Source organism: Megalops cyprinoides, chromosome 10 (genome assembly GCF_013368585.1).
Source record: "Megalops cyprinoides isolate fMegCyp1 chromosome 10, fMegCyp1.pri, whole genome shotgun sequence".
NCBI classification, from domain to species: Eukaryota; Metazoa; Chordata; class Actinopteri; order Elopiformes; family Megalopidae; genus Megalops; species Megalops cyprinoides.
Window position 1 is genome coordinate 5,948,781 of NC_050592.1, and position 18,700 is coordinate 5,967,480.

The 18,700-nt window shown below is 39.8% G+C and overlaps 1 protein-coding gene across 1 annotated transcript in view; it reads left to right on the forward strand.

Moving 5' to 3' along the window:
• Positions 1-18,304, forward strand: part of epb41l4b (erythrocyte membrane protein band 4.1 like 4B) — a 90,426-nt gene extending 72,122 nt beyond the window's left edge. The window contains exons 20-23 of the mRNA XM_036538449.1: positions 4,593-4,694; positions 5,946-6,069; positions 15,736-15,863; positions 17,027-18,304. Coding sequence (XP_036394342.1) covers positions 4,593-4,694; positions 5,946-6,069; positions 15,736-15,863; positions 17,027-17,096 — 424 coding nt within the window. The 3' untranslated portion in view covers positions 17,097-18,304. The remainder of the gene's footprint in view (positions 1-4,592; positions 4,695-5,945; positions 6,070-15,735; positions 15,864-17,026) is intronic.
• The last annotated feature ends 396 nt before the right edge of the window (positions 18,305-18,700 follow it).

Genomic DNA, 18,700 nt, shown 5'->3' on the forward strand with positions numbered 1-18,700 from the left:
CAGGCAGCGTTAGCCTTTATGGTTCCTTGGGGAAGTATCAGTGTTAATATTTCTACAACACATCAAACACTTTGATCAGTCTTGGTGATCACGCATTGAAATGGATTTTAATTATTCAGTTAGCACAGGTTGCTTTGGTTCACTCTTTATCTCCCTTTAATTAAATCAAATCTACTGTGAAATTGCATGGAGCAAAAATATTTCCGTAAACTGTTTCCTTGTGGTTTACAATGTGACAACATGTAAAAGTTTCTACAATTAACTGTGTACCTGTGTATGTATGTATATCAATCTATTGTCCTTTTTTGTTCTTTATATTTAATGTCATACTGTACTCTTCTCAGCTAACATGTGCAAGGTTTGTTAGATGATTTATGTAAATATTTCCTGAAATCTTTAAAGCAATACAAATAGATTACCACTGACTGTTACAAAGTAACAGCAGGTGATTGGTTTCAAGTGGAGCTTGGAGCAGCACAATCTGTAAAAAAGTATAATCAGACATTATAAATGATTGATGTTACACTCACTGTCAAAAGCATGTCTCTGTCTTTGAAATTATTTTTTTCAAACATGATATCATGGGAAACCACTGAGGTCAAGACAAAGATATTAGCAGGCCAGATAATTAATTATCAGGCCAGATAATTAAACCTAACCCAGAATGACCTTTCCTGAAATAGGAAAGTATCTATAGATACTCTATCTGAATAAACCTGACATACCAATTCGGTTCAAGTTTGGGGTCCTTGGATCTAGATGGACCTCTCCTGCTCACCCCACTTCTTGCATCTTGTATCCCATTTTGGAGTAGACAGAGATTACCTTCTCAGGGTACATGCACTCCGTTTGAAAGGAAATTGAGTACATAACCCCCCCCCCCCCCCCCCCCCCCCAATCAATGCACAGACAGTTGGCATAAATTCACTTTCTTTTGTAAAACAAATCATTACATCTTTAAAAAGATTGGAATCCAGCAACTCACTTGGCAAGGTATGTAAAGATTAAACAAAGGGGGGGCTGTTGATGTGGCTAATGGCCAAAGGGTGGGGAAATTAACTGAGCTATGGTCTTCCAAGTCTACAGACCAGACCCATAGGACAGTCAGACTGGCGCAATTTTCAAAAGCAATATCCAAAAATTCCCAGTGGGAAAAAAAAAACAATCGAATGAGATTTACACTGCACTCAGCACTGTAGGACTCAGTAATATTAACACAACTGCAGCCCATGCTGGTCTGCCGCAATAAAGAACAAGGTTTTGAAATGATTATAGTTTGGTTAGCACTAATAAAGTTTAAAAGGCACCTTGGGCAGTTCGGGGTGGGGGTGGGGGGTGGTGAGAGGGGGGGGGGCAAGGGGAAATCTGTGGTATGATGTGCTAAGCATTTACAAATCGTTCTAGAGCCACTGACTCGGTGCGTGTGTGGTACATCCAGCTTAACAGTTTCCTTGGGGTTCATTTGCAAATGCTTATTAGCTAGCAAGCGATTGAACCAGAAACACATCAGCATACCCAGGCAGCGTGTGTATTCAGGCATCCCTGAAAACAGTGGTTGCAACTGTTATGTCAGCCACACTATGAAGAATCTGCAAGGATGTCCTGCTGAACAGCAGCCAAAGAAATTTTATAACAGTTTTTTTATTAACAAAATGTGTTTTGTCATGGAGGGGTGCTTCTATCATATTGCATTTATTGCGTTTTCTCAAGCAATGCGTCCCCATTCCTCGTTATGTACTTTATTGCTAATTGCAGCTTTATGTAGCTTACCTCTCACTAGTTGTTTTTGCAGTTAATGCATTGGCCACAGTAAAAGAGGGGAATAAGAAATTATTTATTTCTCTAGGTAAACATATTAAAAAGGAAAAGGTTTGTCTAAGCTAATTTAATTTAAACAAAATTAAACTATTAAACTGATTTACTCTCAAATAGCAGCAGACATTTTAACAGTCAAAATGACCAATCTAAATTTTTCTTAATGCATAAATACATTCATCAAAACATATGCTGTGTGATGTACACCTAATTCATCAAATGCATATGTGTCACTCACAGCTAGGTGCAGACAGAGTTTCTAATGAATATACTGCAGGGTTGCAGGCTACTGCACATCTCTGGCTTTTAAACTATTTAGGCTTACGATCAAGGGTGGAGGAAACCTATTGTTCTAGCTGTTTTTCCTCTCCTCTTCCAAATCAATATTGCTGACATCACCGATCTGAATTTTGAAACTTCAGCATTCTGCACTGGCTCAGTCACATTGTTAATTGAGAATTTGCGCTTTAAATGCGCCCTTAAATACATTTGTCTCTTAAATACATTTGTCGTAAATTGTTGTTGCGTAAGCCTCAAATTCTCTTCCTGACACGCTGTCTTGTATTCTGTATTACCTGTAAATCTTGTATATTAGGGCCAAAACTCATCAAAGCAATCACTGATTCTGACTAGCAGGCCCTCATATCTGATACACTGAAAGAGCCGTATGAAGTTTCCTTTTGACAAGACAGAGGTCTCATAATTCTTAGGGTCCATCTGTTTGGTCCTCGTGCTTTTCCTTGTGAACTGCTCCTCGTAAATGAAAGGAAACCCAAAATGGGCCACCTGCAGATTGCAGTGTGAGAAAACGCACCAAATTGTGATCAGAAAGCTGATTTTCCGTCACAAATGAGTTTTTCAGCTCAGAAGCATGAAAGCTGTCATGGTGTTCTGCCGCCACCCTGTTATGTCAGTTCAGGTGCTGAGCAAGATCTGCCCAGAGTGCAGCATCTTGGAGCTGCTTGTCATCCAGCAACTGAGGCCTTTGTTTCCCTTTTGGTGCATGAATTCTGCTTATATTTACCACCGCGATTAGCCTCACAGCGTGTCTGTGTATTGTATTGTTTTGGATTAGACAATTTGTGTGCACAGATCAGGCACCTAGCTAGGTTTCGCGTGCACATCCCTGAAAAAAAAAAGTGTTCCACTTGCCTTAAAAACGCACAGCATTCTTCATTGGCTTTCCCTCAATAGCTTCATCATTTGCCACCTGTTTTGAAGTTTTTATTTATTATTTAATTTTATAAATAATACAATCTGTACTGACTTAAACAGAACATCCCCATTCCCAGATCTGCTGCAGCAACTGAAGAGGGACACCTAGAGGACAAAAAATAAAATTGCATGGATAGAGCCATATTGAATAGAAATAGGAATAGGAAATGTTGATTGTGCTTAAGCTCTGTTGTAGGTATTGTAACCTGTAACCTCGCATTGTGTGAAAGGAGAATTCTCAGGTCATCTGATATCTTTTCCAGTAATGAAATTAAAACATTAATTACGCCATGATTTTACACTGTACAAGTCTCCACGCTGTACTGGACATTGAAGCTGACAGCTCTGTCCTAAAGGCTGGGTGAGAAAAAAAAATCTTGGGAACCCTGCCCTGTAATGTCTGCCAACCCTTTGAACATTTGTCCGTTTTTCTTCTATTTCTGTCACACTGACACAAACATCTCAAGACCACACTGACAGATTTAGCTGAGGTTTGTCACTATTATTAGTCATAGTCTGTAGATGTGCATAGAATGCATTGTGGCATACCAGTTCACAGACCATGGTCAATCTGGCTGCCCGCACATCTGAGGCAATGTGCATACTACATGGTGGAACACTGATATCATTGATGTAGGCTATACAAGCAGAACATAAGCAAAGCTGCTATGACATTTGGTTTGGAGGCTATGCCCCAGAATGTCTGTTGAATCTCAGTGCTTGGGTGTCCTATTTTCTGGGCATGAGCAACCCTTGACAGCATTGGTCAACGCTGATAAATTTGGCACATTTTTTTAACCACAGACATCACGGTCTGTTTGGCAGTCTTTCTTTTGATCAATATATAAGCTACCAGTTACCTAACCTTCACGTTCCTTGTAACACTGGCATTATCATCAGACCTTGCATACAGTGTTATCATGTGACACAGAATTCTTTCTTTTTACTCCCAAACATTTTGAATATGCATTACACACATTTTCACTTGGGAGGCCACTAGAATATTAGCAACATTCATCAAAGTTCGCCATTTATTGCAAAAGAAAGGGAGAGATTTAGCACTGATTCAAAGGATTTAATGAACTCATATTCAGTTACTATACACACAAAGCATCACTATGTGATTGTATTATGAGACTGACTTTTGAAGGCAAAATTCCTTTCCTGTCACCCTGTCCGCTGCAATTACCAGAGGCAAAAATGCTCTCATTTACATTTACATTTACATTTATTCATTTGGCAGCCGCTTTTATCCAAAGCGTCTTAGAAGTGAGGCAGAGTGCAACTCAAGCAAAAAGCCCTATAAGGAGTCAACCATATTAGAAGCGCTGCATGACCAAGTTTCAATAGTTGTCCAGACAAGGTAAAAGCTAGCAAGCAGAAACAAGCAGAAAAGTGTGTGAAACCATAGATTTGAATCTTTTAAGGAAAACAAAGATTAAGATGTAGTTCTCAACAGCCCATTCATTAAGAGGTGTGGAAACAGAACCTCTTCATGTGCTCAGGCATTAGTAACTTTACAGCAAGTGGTGAATGTGCCTGTTTTTCACATGTTTTCCCAGGTTTCCAACATCGTCCCAGGATTCAGTTTCGTCCAGTATGACTACAGAGAGGCCATCTGTCAGACCAGACCGCAAAAAGAGGCTCGTCAGACAGTTCAGTTTGTGAGTTGTTTTTTTTCCCCCCTTTCTCTTTGATTTTGAAATTGCATTCAGTTATAGTTAACAAGCTGTGAATTTTATTTATTTAGAGTTTGTGTACTGACAACCAAATGCCCAGAAGAGCTACAGTAGAAGAGCCTTCTGTTCCATTTTTTCCACAACTTTGCAGCATTACCTTGTCCAAATATGTCATATACTTACAGATCTCAGCCAGAGGTTAACAATATGTTATGTTATGTTAATTAAAACACTATGTTAATTAAAGCAATGTCACATTCATTGTTGGATTAATGAAAATAAATAATAAAAGCTACAAGTGACAACAAGGAAAGCAGGTGGAATTAGAAAAGCAGGGAATATACATAACACAATAAAGCAACAATAAATAATAAATACCTGTATGACAGGTAGAGAGAAAATGAAGATATAAAATATTCATAACTCCTGAGGGCTGTAATTGATTGGTCCATGCCAATATGTGATTGTATTAATTATGTACTGTATATGTACTACATTTCAATTCAGTGAACAGCCTAGGTCTTCTCTTAACACTTTAAATGTATTGCGGATTGAATATGGAAACCAACTAATGTGACTGGTAGGTCACATTATGGCATAACATATCTTTTACACAAGCTGCCAAAAACTTGCTTTTAGCCCCTATATGCAACCTTATTTTTGGGAATTGGCAGTTGTATACTCAGCCTGTGCATTCATACAGGGAGTCTTTAGATGAGACAAATGCATTCTGATCCTCTGATATGATCACATGGATCCAGTGGCTATTTTTTGCAGTTACAGTCATACGGTGTACGACAGCGGACACTCATTGGAGTAACTAGCAGAAACCTGACAAGTCACGGGGTACCTTAGAATAGTGAGACAAGCACACCCTGCCTAGCTAATCGACCTAACAGCCGTTCTCCCCAGCCGGATAAAGCCAGTTTGTTTCATCGCTGTGGACCGCTGGTCGCAAAAGCAGCTACTTGACGGGTTCCTGAAGGCTGAGGTGTTTACCAAGCAAACTTTTTATTCGCAATAAACCAAAGCAACGCAATTCATCCTTACGGCCTTCCTCAGGCAGTCGGTAAACACCATTTCAACCCTGCAGCCTTCCTGAGGCAGCTGCTCTTCTGTGAAACCTAAAACAATTCAAAGAACATGTAAAAGTACAGGAACCCTCATATAGAGTGCAGTCTAGTTATTCTACCTCCAGGCTTGCCTCACTGTGTTTTTTTTTTTTTTTGTTTGCAGTAACCATAGTGACGAAGATGACCTCCCAGCAGCCCTAGCAGCTATATCCTCCCAGAGCAGCACAGGAAAGACAGCCTCGGAGAGCTCCTTGGACAACCAGATACAGCCACCCATCTATCCAAAGGTAATCCCTTTATCCGGCCTGTTTCTAAACCCGACGTAATACTGTCTGCTTAACCCTCTAGATAAGGCACTTCGTGCCAAGTAAAGTTAAACAGTATGGAGTAAATATAGCTGGTGATCAGTGTTCTTGTTGGCCTCCCCTCCCTTATCCTATATTTACCTGCTTCTACATATCCCTGTGTAGTCAACATGAGACCCAAAACATCACTCAGCAGATGATATCTATCTAGAACTGTGTATCTATACCTATATATCTATATGTATATGTGTACATATCTACCTATCATCTATGCTATATATATAGAGTATATATATATAACATAGATATGTAGTATGTATATGTATGTACAGTACATGTACATATACATATACAAATACATATACATACGTATATACACATACATATGTATGTATATACATACACAACAGCTGACAACCTACACCCCCAAAACAACAAGCACACAAGGAATTAGTAATTAAATAAATATACAATTCACTTCTTGTCAGTCTCCAAATTCCTGGGAAGAAATCTGTTTCTTCCTCCTGGGACAGCAATAAGACGTGCTTGTGTAGAAAACGGCGTATTAATGAACTGTTGTCGTTGTTTCTGCATGGCTAACTGTAAGGAAGCATGAGGACGTAGGTGAGTTTCAGATAAAGACCAATGGGTAACATAACTGCTTTTAGCTACCCATTGGAATATACATAGCAATACATACTTGAATGTAAAGCATTCAGTGAATAGTGCTCTTGCCATAAGAGTATGGACTGTTTCTGCATCAACAGTATGGACTGTTTCTGCATTGACTTGCTAATATCATGAAAGTGCTCCTTTTTCACCCTGTAACACAAAATATGTCCTTGCTTAGCCGCCCTAAAGGCAAAGTAACCCATGACAAGGCAGGTAGAGACATATCTTTATCATCGGTAGTCAATGAATGTCATGAATTTTTTTTTTTAATCTTTAACAGTAAATACACTTATCCACTCACTACTTTCAGCTAATCGAATACAGTTACATGTGTTTGCAGTCCAGCTTTAAACAGTCCATCAAACAACTGCTATGTACTGACATTAAGCAATCAGAAGCAGAGCATGGCATATTGCATATATTCGTGTAACATTGGAATTTCTTGTGAGTCCAGTTTATTCATACCATCATATTGTTAGCAAATATATGCACACATAAACGAGTCATCTTACTTGACTTGCAGTGTTAAATCAGCCACCACAAAACTGCATTACTACAGGGAGTACCATTCTTAAAACTATTTATTTTTTTTTTTTTGGTATTAACTTGCCTGAAATACTTCTTGTGGGGATGAAGCTGGGTGGACTGCTTTTGCTGGGGTTTGATTGTGTTTGCTCTCATTTTCGTAGCCATGCTGCTTAGGGTGGTGTTTTTTCCCAGTGCTGGCCTTTGGTGCAGAGTATGCCTGCTGGTTTAGGATTCAGGATTAACTGTGCTGTGAATTGAATGCTGAGGTTTGGCATCACTTGGTGGGTATGTGCTCTTAGTCCGTTCTAAAAATGTATTGTGTTTTTGGTGTGGTTGTGGTTGGGGCAGCAGTGTGGCGTTGTGGTAAGGAGCAGGACGCCCCGCTAGGACACTGTTGTTTTACCCTTGGGCAGGGTACTTAACCCGCAATTGCCTCAGTGAATATTCAAGTAACTGATTTATGGTCATTTTGCCCCTTAAACAAATGAATAATCATAATTAACATACAACTTAATTGATGAACATGAATTTGGTTAACTATCTGTTTTGGGGTCAATAATTGAATGACCAATTAATTTGAGACAACTTGACATTAACTTGACTACTGACATTAAGATCCAGATATGCGCAAAAATTATGCTAAAGAAACAATATAATCAAAATGTTTTTTTGTCCTTATATTTACACCCAATACCTTCACAGAGGCCTGCCAACTGAAAAACCTAAGGGGTATCCAGATCGGTACAGAGTCAACAGCTCAGTCAAATCTAATTAATTAGTAGCGTTGGAACAAAGACCAGCAAACACTGTCTGCCCCCAGGACTGGATTTGTCTCACACCAGCTTAGGTTGCGCTATCATACGGAGCTGAGACTGATGGAAGCTCGATGCGGATTAGTTTGGCAATGGTGTGGAGTATTTTCTCCAAACAGTTTTGTCCTGCTGGGTAGCATTTCTGCACCACACGGTTATGGTGAATGTAAGCATGCTCTAAACGACTGCTCCGCAGAAATCTACCGCAGGAAGGAACCGTGTCAGCTGGCATTTTGTTGACTATAGACGTCTCACTTAGCTGTGTTTGTAATGCCTGTACCAAGAAACAGAGAAGTTGTTTTTCCTATTTGTGTTCTAGCTATTCACGCGTAGCAGTTTTACAATGCTTCTGAAGTCAATCAATGTTTCTGGTGTTTTGTTTTGTTTTTTTTTTTTTTTTATCCTCGAGTTCCAGGTTGTCGCTTACGTACAATGTCGCTATGCTTTCAGCTTTGTCTAGATAACCCTTTTGGCTGGCATTTGAAAATGAGTGTAACTACTGCAGTTATGTTGTCTGCAAATTTAAGTAGACTCAAGCAAAACAATCATTTGTAACCAAAGAGCGTCCTGGTGGCGAAAGGACACATCTCTGGGGTACCCTGTGAGCTCAGTCAGCATGCTGTTCATTTTAACAGCTTGAGTTCTGCTCAGCAGAGCCTGCAGAATTCGAAGATGCATTAAGTTGTTTATGTCAGACCATTTCTGCCTGACATATGGCTTCTGGGTTATGATCATGTTGAAGGCTGAGCTGCAGTCTGCAAAAAGGAAATCAAATTTAAGAGCTGGGGAAGTATAGATGCTACAATATGAAACTGATACCCAGAGCCACACAGTATTATGATTTCTGTGATAAGCACGTTGAAGGGAACCCAGCTTACATCTAGTGACAGATTTAAGATATTTCAGTACTAGGTGATCAAGCACATTCATAGTAATGGATGCCTGTGCTACAAGATAGAAGTAATACAGACTTAGATATGCTCAGTTAACTACAGTTGCACAGACCTAAATAGATATATCTGTTGTGCCATGGTGATTTCAGGAGCATAACAGCTACTTAACTGAAAAAAATGTGACTATAATGTGTTGCAAACGCGCATGCAAACTTGTTGCATTTTGTGTGCTGTGTAAGTGCTGCGTAAGAAACATTCCAGTTTCTGATTTGCATGTGATCAGGTGTTCCATATAAGGACATTGCTGTGGTGTTACTGTTAATATGTAACAAGCAGCCGTCTCCAGTCGTGATCAGGTGGAGAGTGTTATCTGGCACATATAAGCATGCCTCGTGTGATTATTGAATTATTTTTATGCATTGCTCATTGTTGAAGCAATTGAGAGTAACAATTTTGACGGATTATGCCTCAGATTGCTCCAAAATATAAATATGCAAAATAATTCAACAAATAAAGAACATGGTCTTCCAAATGTGCAGAATTTGGCCTGGCAGAGGTGCACATGCTGCAGTGATCAATATCATAAGAAGCACTAAATGGAAAGGACAAGGTCAAATAGCCATGCTAACGAAGTGATAGATGGCCAGTAAATAACTAACTCATAAAGAAATAACTCTTAAAATGTGACTGACAGAATATCTGACACTGTAGAATATCTCAGTGCTGAATTGCTCTCATTTCATGGATTCTGCTGTTTGCATTTGTTTTGTGTTTGATCCTGCCATCTGCCTTTCTTTTCCATTCTCCATTCCTTAGAAACAATTCCCTAATGTTTAACCTCGTATTCAGACTTGTCTGTGTGTATGTGTGTGTGTGTGTGTGTGTGTGTTTGTGTTATTGTGTGTGTGTGTTTGTGTGTGTGTGTATGTGTGTGTGTGTTTGTATCAGTGTGTGTGTTTACACACCAGCAAGGTATATGGCTGTATGTTATATTTTGTTTCAAGTCATCATTTTGAAAATGATGTTTGCATGTTTGTGTTTTTACTTTTTTTTTGTTTGGAAACGTGACTGACTTGGTGTTGGAAGTGGAAAGTGTTCCCATTGACCGGACAGAGTGTGGGAGAACTTTGGAAGGGTGAATTAACACATTAAATCAGCATTGTGGTATGCAAAGATTCTTGGGAAATGGAGTTTTCCAATAAGGAGGTACGACTTCTACAAGACACTTTCAGTCAATTGCCAGCTCATCATCTGCAAAGCAATCAAGGATATGTTCTGTTCAGTTGGAGTGACTGTAGGACACCCAGGGGAAAGAGATCAATACTCTCAGTCTCATTGAAAAGCTCACCTCAGGGGATTGGAGCAGCCTAGTTATCCAAACTCCCCAAAAGGAATATCAAGACAAGGCCTTGCAAAGGTCTTCCCAAATTCTCCTTGGGAACTGACAGCCTACAGATCACCCCTTTGGACTCCTAGTCTGTAAAGAAGAGCTTTATTCTGGGGCTATACCTTTGGGAAAGGTGAGCTTGACCCACAGGTGGACGCTGTGGACTCTAATCCTGGCAAGTGCCGGCAACTGGGAAGGATGGAAAAATCTCTCCTTGGACGGGTGGTATTTTTGTTTTGTGCCACACTCACTGGCACAGTCCCTTCACTGTGTTGACTTAAATCTGGGGCTGATGGACAGCTGGAAAGGAGCTCTCTAACCCCTCCTTGCCCAGAAGGATGCCTCACATGGTCATGGGAGCAGCTGTGGCCACAAGGAGAGCTCATTATCCTCCTCAACTTCCTTTGAGAGAGATCAGGTTCACTAGTGATGAAATACCTGGCTGTGAAAAAGACTGTGAAGAGCCTCAGGTGATTGCCTTATGAAGGGCGAGAGCAGCCGCAAATTACTGAAAAGTCCTTTAGAAAAAGTAATTATTTCCTACCCCTTCTAGCCCATACCTTACTCCTTACTTTCAGTGTGTCATACATACATCTGTACAAGGAATTTCCATTGAAATGGTTCAAACTGAACTGTTATGAACTTGTCTGCATTGCCTGCTTAATCTTGGACAGAAGAATTATATAATTCCCTATAATATTTTTATAGAATAATTTCATTCCCCCAGAAATGGATACACATATCCATGTGGCAAACAAAAGACTGGCAAAGAAGCATAAATGTACACAATGTAGTATGAGTATATGGTCATCAGTCTTCTTTTTGTAACTGTCTTGCATTGTGTTTCTGTACATTCTTTTACGTTGTCAATATGTTAATTCTATTTTTATGGTGTCTTGTTCTGTCTTACATGTTTTTTGTCTGTGCTTTTTATGATGTGGCTGTTTTACGGAGACAAGCAGGAAGTGAGGTCAGTTAGTCACCTTTACCTCTCTGTTTCATTAGGGGTTTGGGGAATTTTATCCTAAAGAGCAGTGTGTGGAATGCCTACACTGTCGATACTACTTAGCCTCTGCCCAGTTCAGTTTCCTGCACCTCCATCAGAAAAACACTGTTTTCATTTTACGCTGTTTTATATTTTTCTTTTTGTCACCACCGTTTGTTTGAGTTTCTTACCGTGCTTCTTGTTTTTGATCTTATTTTTAGATGGTAACACATTTTTTATTTATTATTAAAAACTTTGACATGTCACTTTGCTGGCTCACAGCTCATTGTGATGACATTTTTATGATTTCTCCCTGTTTGTTTTTGTCAGCTTAGCTAATACTGTTTCTGATTGATATATATTCCCATATATATAATGAGGATTTGAATTTCAGAAAGGGCATAGGATTCTGTTGCATTCTTTCTTTCTTTCCTAATACAAAATGTGTAGCAGTTGGAATAGATTAAATTCTCAACTAATATTTAAACTATTGTAGTCAAACAAAATCCATGTGATATATTGTAGTAGAGTTTTATGTTTAGACCATTAGCTGAAAGCTTAAAAGCTTAAACCTTATCAGAGGTTTATCAGAAAATATCCATTTGGGTATATTGACCATAATACAACATAATATTGGTCACTAAATTAACACAGGGACACAGGGTTGTTTCATATTTCAGCGTCTGGTACATGGTATGCACAGTAATTTTTGTATCTGCACTTAAAATGAGTTACTGATGCCAGATCTCCAAGTGGCCATGCCCGTTACCATTTTAAAGGAAAATGTCACTGAATACACTAAGGGGTTGGTTCATCAAAGGGCCCCTTCTCAGTAATGACCTTAAATAGGGATATATAAAATACTGTATGTAGGCAGTTAGGTGGGACTCTCTAACTAGCAGTAATGTGTCAGATCAACAGTCATGCACTATTGATGGGAATAGAGAGAGCATGTGGCCTTGCATTGATGTTGTTGACATGCACATGCATTTTTGGGCTGAACAATTTAAATTCAATAATAATATAGTGTCTAATTCACTGATACCAGCACTTAACACAACACTGATACCCGCAACTTTACCCATAAACTTTCGTGAATTTGGAGGTTGGCTGAAGGAAGATTTTCTGAAGATACAGTGGCCTACTTAAAACTACCTAAGGCAGAAAAAAGTGTTGGTGACTGCCAGCGGGAGACATTGAACAAATTGAACAAATGAGATGAGTTTTCACTTAAGAATCATTCCCTGGGCAAGGGACATATAATACGATAATACAGACACTATTCTATTCAATAATCACTTTTCTGATGAAGTTAAAGCAGACCATGAGCTGGGCACCTACAGGGTCTCACTCATTCCCCACCTGCGATGGAGAAAATGCAACAGCAGCACCTCTGTCTTGCCTTTTCTCAGCCTTCTCTCGGCAATGAGATTTCCACCGTGCGACTGTGACAGACAAGTCAGGTTTAATTTCCCACCAGAAAGACAGGAGGTTGAAAAGGGGAAGCCGGAGGCTTTGTTTTTTCTTCTTGACGTCCCTCATGTTCTCAGTTGACTGCTCAGATATTTTGATTGGTTTCCCCCTTTGAGCAGCGTGCACAGAGACGGAAAACTGTCTCTAGCTCCGAATGCTAGTGGGTGTGGGTGATACACAACAGATGATCACAGCGCTGTGGCCAAATACACAGAATCAGTTCAGGACAGCTTGGTCTTCTGAAACGGCTCAACAGGATGAGTAGCAGCATGGATTATGGAGAATCCTGGCTCCCAGGTAAAACGGCTGTGATCAGTTCATCAGACTGTTAAGTATATTTATTATGTCAGATTTTCTTTAATGTTCCATTTACTATTTAATAGCAGCCTGAGTTATTGTAACTGTCTCTTTCACCCACCCAAGTATGCCATTCACTTCCAGAACTGCTTTAATTTTGTAAACATAGGAACCCACAGGGAGCAAAATATAAGAAAAATGAATTACTAAATTAAACAAACCAAAATATTGTATTGATGTTGCAATATTGCAAGACACATGGTGGCTTCTTTTTTCTTCTTTCTTTCTTTTCTCCCCTTTTCATGTTTTTTTTGGGCTGATTGTAACTGTTGGTAATTCTGGTAATTCTTCCAGTTGACTGGGTTATAGTGTGCTTTGCATAATATGATATGGCGAATGGATCTGTGAATCACTGGCTGCCTCTGAGTCTCATTTTCCCCATCCTGTAGTTGGTATATAATTTGAATTTATTCTTGAGTATTAACAGTTTTTTTCTATAACTTTCTGATTGCATATTCCAACTGCATTCATATCCATGCTAAGTATTAAGCATGTACAACTGTACAGCAAACACTACTACTGTAAGCAAACATATTTAACCTCTCCAAGACTGTAATGCACCTTTACAAGTTTTGTTTTTTCCACCTCTGCTATGATGCCAAATGCATAACATTACATATATTAAAAGGCTTGAACCAAGACTGTAGCGATTTCCTGCAATGTGAACTGTATCACTTAAATATGACTTGGATGGGAGGGTTCCACTTTTAGCACAAGCCATCACCATTTCCTGGCTTCATTTCCATTTGACAAAAAGGTAAGTTGTCTATTTCTGTAATCATACTACACTTTCCTCTCAGGTCTAATACAAGTCATTTTACTGTCAAAATACATTCTCACAACAGAAATGTATTTCTTTGCATATTTTGGATGACAGGTATGCCATCCTCCAAAATGAACATGCCCATATCTATACTGCACTAAAACTCCCTGTATGGGGTTTCCTACAGTAATAACCATGAAAACCCTGAGGCTGGACGTATTACACACATGAATGTCTGTGCCCTTCAACCTCATCTGAATATACAATCTCATATGGCCATACAATAATCACCCGAACTTTGACTTTTTCACTTTATCTTCTTATTTTTCCTCTCCATCTTACATCAGTACTAATGCTCTGAGACCTGAGCGACTCTCATTATCGGTCTCTTCCCCTATTTAGCTACATAACAGCCATATAATGACCATATAATAGCTACGTTAGTTCACTGTAGTTGAGTAGCCACCATGACTGTGCTTTGTATGCTGAAAGTGTTTTTGAGGAGATGTACATATACAGCACAGTGCTTGCCCTACATTTACACCTGGTGGGCTAACAGCGCAAATAAAACCTGCTATGCCTGCACCCTGATATTTACTTAGAACAGTTTCTTTGCAGTACATTTTATCACAGAATTGGCACAAAGACTATGCGAACCAACCCGGGGAAGGCCTGATCAAGGACTGTTTCTACTTCCTCCTCCTGTCCTTAATTTAGCAGAATGCTTGTAATACAAGAGAAAGGCAGCAGTGTTGGCTGGTTCATCGAAAAAAAAAACGGTGTGTGATACTGAAGGACTCTCACACAGGTACACGGGTATCTTGGTGGCGGTGAAAAGCGTGTGGCATTGGCAGCAGCGTCCAAGGCTGATCGCGTGTGGGTGGCCCTGAGATTGGATCCTTCCAACATTTCAACTCGCGATTGCAAAAAAGAAAATCCTGATAACGGCAGCGCCATGACAACTGATGTCAATTACAGATATAGCTGCAAGCAGTAACATACAAGGAGCAGGCAGAATAAACTCATGAATAAACTCAAGGCACAAATAATCATGAAATCTGAAAACACAGCAGGGTTTCCACAGGTAATGTACTAAGAGGTAAAACATTGGGATATCTAATATCTCTCACTTATATATATATATATATGCATGTGCATATATATGTGCATACTGTTTATACAACATATGCAATATCTGATGTTTCAGATATTGTGACATTGTGACAGAGGTGGTGCCTGTTTACATCTACATTATTAGACAAAGGGCAAATGCTGCCTCTATCTGTTATCACTGCAATAAATGCTTCTGTCATCTGCAAACTGGTAAATCCTGTGTGGCTGGCGGACATGTTTAGGAAAATGCCACTGATAGGAAGTCACATGATGGTAAGAAAAAACTGTATTTGTAGAAGACCGAAACAATGGAACTGTGCTGGTCTCCAGACTAATTAACTCAATCCATCTGGTGAAACTGGATTCGGGTTGTACACCTTATATTCAGACCTGTCTCTTGGCAGTTACAAGTCCTGTAGCGCACAAATATGATGCAATGTTTTACATTTTACCACTGGCTTGGTTGCATTTTAGATTTGAATGTTGCAAACAACAGCAGTGTGAGGCAAAACGAGAGGTAAAAATGAGAACCATTACATCGCGACCTGTGTGATTTTTATTAGTTGTTGTGCCTCCGTTAATATCCAGTAACGGCCACTTAGAAGTTCAGACCCCTTCCGGATGACGGTGGTGACTGTGCCGCCCGCTGTGCTGTGTATTTGCAGGCCGATCTTCCGCTGCTGGAGCTGGAGGTGCAGTGCTGTGAACGTGCCCTGTCTCCATCCAAGCCCTCTCCTTTCTGTCCGGCACCTGTACCCCAGCTGCTGCCCTGTGAAACAACCCATCAAGACAGGTAAACGCCGCGCCGTCGGCTGTCTTCACACCGTTTGGCTCTGTAGGTTTAAAGTGTAATTTCCGTTCATTTATCATCCTGGGGATTTAAGTTTTATTCTCTTTTTTTTTTTTTTTTTGAGATTTCAGAGTCAAGTGTACCGGCGGTCAGTTGTCTGTTTGTTATTCATATCTTTTCAATTCTAATACTTTCCACGTGTAAATGTACAATCTCCTCTGCCCTTCACTTTCCCTAAGCTTCATAATCCGCTGATAGGTTTCTCCTTCTTTTTCCGATACAGAATGGCAGCTCCAGAACAGAATGTCTCTCACTTCAGCTGCATGTTCGTCTCACTCACACTTGCTTCTTATTCTGCCTTAGTTTCGTATGTCTCTTTCAGCTCTATACTTCAGGCCTATTAACCCACCACCTGTACCTCTGGGACCCTTTACTTACTATGGTCTGCTCTCAGCCTGTGCCTTTTATTTAAACTCTTACTGGTATATGCCTTTTATATCCTAGTCTTCCTTTCCTTTTACTTTAAACTGACACCTCCCATTACATTATGTACATTATGTGTATTACTCATGACACCACCTCGCAAAGGCCTGCACTTGAGCCTGATACCTTTAAATGGTCTTCTATGGATGACAGAACCTTAAATTGCCACCTGCCACCTGCCCTTTACTTAGCCACTTCTCGTATTCGCCTGGTGTGCTCTTGGCCTGTGCCTTTTATTTAGACTCTTGCCTGTATATTCCGTTTATATCCTTGTTTTCTCTTTCTTTTAAATGTATATTTGCATGTGTATTATGAATCACAGCACATACCAAAAGCCTAAATTTGATACCTTTAAAGCATCTCCTATGCTTTAAAGATGACAGACGACACAGGGACGACAGAACCTTTTGAAAGTACATAAACTAATGAAATCATGACATAAATCACAGAAACTCAAAATAATACATTAATCATAAAGTAGATAATTAAAAGCTCCCTCATTATTAGGTACACTTTTTCAGAATTCCCTCTTTTTATTTTATATGGGCTTATTAAATGTATGTAGCCGCTGTTTGTAGACTTCATGTGGTTCTGTAAGTAAAGGCCGTTGCACAGCAGCACTGTAAGTCTGAGGTTGTGGCAGTGTCGCTGACGCCCGTGCCCCTCCCTCCCTGCCCTTACAGTGCAGAGGCCCTGAGGCTGGAGCTGGACCGGGAGAAGCTGATGAGGAGACTGTTAATGACGGAACTGTGAGCCGCGTCCCACGCCAAGGAGGGGAGCCGCCCCTTTCTGTGCCTTTCATAATCTGCTGCCTGTGTTTCCAGGAATGCTGTTTACACCTTTCTCACGCCCGCAGCTGTAGGGGACCGGCCCTGGGGGGTCACGGCAGCTTGGCCGACCTCGGCGTCCCTGTGAACTGGTGCCCACCGGAAGAAAAAAGAAGGACACTTTTCAGTAGCCGCTAACGTTGGCAAGACGATCGCGCCTTCGGCTTTTAACTTTCTTCTCTAACGCTGCACTGAACCTGCATCACGAACACATTTTGAGACATTTCTATGTATATTTGCGGGAGGCTTTTAACGTGAATCAGAAATTATTGTCAGCGCTCTATGTTTGTAGATGTTGATAAATGTGAATTCATTTTAACCTGCTAATAACACCTTTTGGTCATCTCTGCCAAACATGTGCTTAAGGTGTTGGGGTGCGTTTTCAGTGGTGACCAAGGGCTGTGAAGTTGCGTGTATCTGTGTCGGGTAAATTAGACCTGAAGCCAGTGTCAAAGATGCATGCCCACTGTGCTTCAAGTGTCACAGCATCAACGACCAGTGTCAGCTTTTTAAAACGCTATATTGTAAATGTTTAAGTGCTTCCGTAACAGTTTCAATCAGATATCCAATATTAAAACCAACCCATAATTTCTGTAGCTTTGTTCAAAAATCTGATTTCATTTACACTGAATTGAATTCTACCCCATAAACATAAATATTAGACAATTCAGATAAAAACACACAAGTATGGGGGGGAGTTTGTCTGGGGAAAATCTGTGTAACCCTCCTCACATCATACAGAAATGCATTATTTTTAGATAAAACACATTTTGATAATAACTGACCCCCTTCCCCCAAAATACAGTTTTTTACTAATATGTTTTCTAATGTGCATAAAACTTTAAATCATAGCCTGTAGAAAAACCCAGGATTACATGGAGGAAATGATTGCTGTTGTAAGTATTAATATTGAATATGTGTTTGAGCCAGTTACATAAGCACGTCATCCACTTCAGCACTTTGAGGGAAGGTCATATGTCAAGCGAAGCCCCATTCTTCTGTGCGGATGAATGAGTGTGTGTGTCACGCTGTTGTGTGTACTGTAATTAACAGGAGGTTTCCCCTCTCTAGTCTTGCTCACGCGAGTCAATTTGCCACACTTCAAAGAAAAATTCAGAACATTTAAGTTTTTAATTGTACAGCTACATAAAAGGAACTATTACAAATATACTGTAGATTGCCAAATAATGATGGCAATGTCAGGAAAATGATATTACAGTATCCATAAATAGAAAAAATGTTGATTCGGACAGTTTTTTTTATCCTTTTTAATGTTAATTATTACTGCAAGAGATACTAGAGGTTATTTTTAGCTACAGAGCTTTTTCATTTATAATATTTGTTTTGTTTTGTAAGTCTTCTATGTGAAAATACTGAGCACTGATTAAGAGATTAATTAATTAAGATCTTACACACAGACCGTGATATCTAATGCCATTCAAATGGTTCCAGTGGAAACATCACAATAGGACCACATACATTCTGGTATCATTGTATCAATGTGTGCTAAACTATTTCTGATTACTGGTT